Here is a 3,426-nt window from a genome sequence, read left to right on the forward strand (position 1 = left end):
CACGGCGCCGAGGGCTAAGCCCTGGCGGTGATGCGCTGCTCCTGGAGAAAGCCTGGTCAGCCCAGGCGAGGGGAGGGCGGAGGAGGCAGAGGCGAGCCGGGCCACCTTCGCAGCGCCAGCCCGCTCACTGTCTCGGCTGGTGGAGCGTCGCAGCGCTTACCGTCCGCGGGTCTCTTTGTGTAAGGTTTCGCGGAACTGCAGACAGACATGACAGACCTGACCAAGGAGTTAAACCGCAGCCAGGGGATCCCCTTCCTGGAGTACAAGCACTTTGTCACCCGGACGTTCTTCCCCAAAGTAAGGCGATGCAGCGTCTCACGGGCACCTAACTGCTCCCAGGTCCTTCCTAACCAGTTCGGGGCTCTGCTTCCCCTCTGCTAAAGGGTTATTGCAGTGTAACAAAATCGTTCCACTGTTATGTATTTAGTTGTCACATATTTCAGCCTCAATTATCGTCAAAAGCAGAGCTGCGCCTCCTGGGGTGTGAGGTAAGGTCAGGCTTGCTCACACACGATGGGAGCCCCGTGGCAGCACCATCCCGGGGGTGGCTCACCCGTTCGATGCCGTTGGACCCCTTCATCTGAAAGCAGAGGGTGTCCAACGAGCAGAAGGTGCTGGGGACTCCCCCTTCTCCCCAGGGGCTCCGGGGTCACCCTGCTCCATTTGACGGAGGCTGAGGCTGAAGGGTGGCTGGATGGCGACTCTGCCGTCGGCGTTCGGGGAGAGGGGGAGTTGTATGCCACGCTGCCACCGAGCATCCCTAACTGCCCTGCCCGGCCTCAGGAACTCGTTGGATGTCCCTGTCTCCCTTCCCTCCCCGCTCCGCCAAAGGCTGGGCGCATGGTGCTCCCCTTGGGCGCCCAGTCCTGGTCTGTCTGCCCAGAGTCTTCCTCCGGGGCCGCAGCAGACGCGCCGGTGCCGTGATTCCCATCACCAGCTGCTCCGCCGTGTCGCTGCGCAGCGGCTGTATTTCACCCTTGAGGCAGTTGCATTTCGGTGGCGAGGAGTGAGAGGATGATTTATGACTGCAGAGTGCTTCGTTAGTAGTTATTACTCAGGTTTTTAAGTTACCCAGTCTCTGTGTATCCGCACAGTAGAGTTTTTAAGATTCAGGCTGCTATAGGAATGTTAGAGATTTAAACATTTTTCCCATCTGTTTCAGAAGTTACATATGTTGAAGCACCCAGAACTCCGCTATTTTGACTTAGCCTTCAGTAGAGCTTTCTCTCCTGGGATTTTTCTAGCTGTCACATTAGTCTATTTGCAGTCTCCCCCCCCTCCTGTCTGCACAGACGTCTGCCTCCCCCATTCCTGCGGTGTTTGCTCATTCACGAGGGTGTTGCAAAGTGTTTAAAGGCTTCGTAAACTGTACCAGTGCATTTCTTCATAACGGGTGGTCTTTGGTCCTGACGACCAAAGTGCATGGTCAGTGCATGGCAAATGAGAAGGTCCCCGGCCGGGTGCGGCCGCCCTCCCCTAACGCTGTGCTTGGTTGCAGTGTTCCTCACTCTACGAGGAGTGCTACGTCCTGCCGTCCCAGCAGCTCAGCTCCCAGGTGGGCTCCCAGGTCCAGGAAACTCATCCGCTCCTTGTGGGGGAATGGAAAGTGAGTAACCCACTAACAAAACAAACGCCCTTGCGTGGTTGCTACTGTACTCGCGTGCGCTGACAATGCCATGCGTTCTCTTGTGGTGCGTGGGGGATGCCTGATCACTCAAAACAATTAATATATACCAGCATCAGATCAGCTCTGGCTGGTTGGAGAAGGCAGCTCTGAGGATCTGCTCTCACGTGGAGGACCTCTGCCCTGAGATCCTCCCAAGGAGGGACTTGGTGAACGCTGTTGCTGTTGTCCCAGGGCTGGGTTTCATGTGGACAAGAAGCAGGAATTGAAGGATCAGAGTCACTTAGATTGGAAGGGAGATCTGCTTAACGCAGCTCCAACAGATGAGGTTGCTGAGGGCCTTGGCCAGCTGTGTCAAATATCTTCAAGGATGGAAATCCCACGGCCCCTCTGGGCGCCGTTCCAGAGTCTGGCCACCTTAAAGGCGGAAACTTCCTTCCTTGTGTTTAATCAGTGTCCCATGCTCCAGCTGGTGTCCCTCACCTCTTGTCCTAGCAGTGTGCCGGCAGAGAAGAGCCTGGCTCTGTCTGGCAGCTGAAGACCAGTAAGATCTCCCCTTACCACTTCTCCTTAAGGCTGACCAAACCCAGGCTCTCCACCGCTCCCCATGCACCCACTAACTCTTTCTGCAGTCCTCGGCTGCGCTTACTCCCGATGGCCAACCTGCGTCTCATAGCAGGGAGCCCTAGGCTGGCCGCGGTGCTGCAGGTACCTCGCAAGTGGTGAGCAGAGAGGAGCGGCCACTGCCACCGCTCCACTGCTCGAGCTCTTCGGCACAGCCCCGGACACAGTCGCGTCCTCACTGGGAAAACGCGCGGCCGACTTGTGCCAGGAAGCAGGAGTAAGGGGTCCTCAGCTCCGGACCTCTGCCTCCAGCAGGGACATCCTTGCGGTCAGGAAGGGTAAAAGCTGGAGGAAAACAACAAGCAGGGGGTTTCTCACTCTGCTTTCTAAATTTCTGTTTAGATCCCCGAGAGCTGCAGACCCAATATGGAAGAAGGAATCTCTCTGTTCTCTACCTTACTCAACAACAAGCACTTTCTCATTGTGTTTGTCCACGCTCTCGAGCAGCAGAAGGACTTTGCTGTTAGAGACAGGTATGAGCCTCAGGACCAAAGACCTGGCCGCTGGAGGAGGCTGATTTATTCCTAACTGTAAGCAATCCAGCCCATGTCTGAAGCCGTGCGTTTTGTTTGAAGGTTGGGTTATGCTTGCCTCCCACTTTTCTATTAGAAACGGATGGCCATAAGCCTCCGTTATCCTGAAGGGCCATAAGCCTCCGTCATCCTGAGGGGCAGCGAAAGGTGCGAGTGGCTCGCTCGTGAGCGTTTGTATCCCTGACACTTGCTTTGCCAGTAAGAGGGCGCAAGCTGACCTAAGGTCCAGCAGTGCTGGAAGAGGGTTTGAAGTTTTAACGCCATTGAGAAGGTTCATGAAGATTGTCTGAAATCCTGCCTTTGTGTTTTGGGGGGGGTGGGGGGTGGTTTATGCCAGTCGGTGGTTTAGCCTTGTTGGATTGGTGCTTGCGTCATGGACAATTCTGTGTTTCAGATGTAACCTGGCCTCCCTGCTTACTATTGCGCTGCATGGGAAACTGGAGTATTACACCAGCATCATGAAGGACCTCTTGGTGGATCTAATAGATGCTTCGGCTTCCAAAAACCCCAAGCTGATGCTGAGGAGAACGGAATCTGTGGTGGAGAAGATGCTCACCAACTGGATGTCCATCTGCATGTACAGCTATCTCCGAGTAAGTGAGCCGGGTCACTGCCGGTGTGGGTGCGAGGTCGGCGCCGTTTGCA

At 55.6% G+C, this 3,426-nt stretch overlaps 1 protein-coding gene across 1 annotated transcript in view; it reads left to right on the plus strand.

Annotated features, from left to right (window-relative positions):
• PLXND1 (plexin D1) overlaps positions 1-3,426 on the plus strand; it is a 56,390-nt gene that overhangs the window by 32,789 nt on the left and 20,175 nt on the right. Inside the window, 4 exon segments of the mRNA XM_009633821.1 lie at positions 185-297; positions 1,499-1,606; positions 2,591-2,721; positions 3,176-3,374. Of these exon segments, the coding sequence (XP_009632116.1) occupies positions 185-297; positions 1,499-1,606; positions 2,591-2,721; positions 3,176-3,374 (551 nt within the window).

The sequence above is a fragment of the Egretta garzetta genome, unplaced genomic scaffold, assembly GCF_000687185.1.
Source record: "Egretta garzetta isolate BGI_Z169 unplaced genomic scaffold, ASM68718v1 scaffold332, whole genome shotgun sequence".
Taxonomy (NCBI): domain Eukaryota; kingdom Metazoa; phylum Chordata; class Aves; order Pelecaniformes; family Ardeidae; genus Egretta; species Egretta garzetta.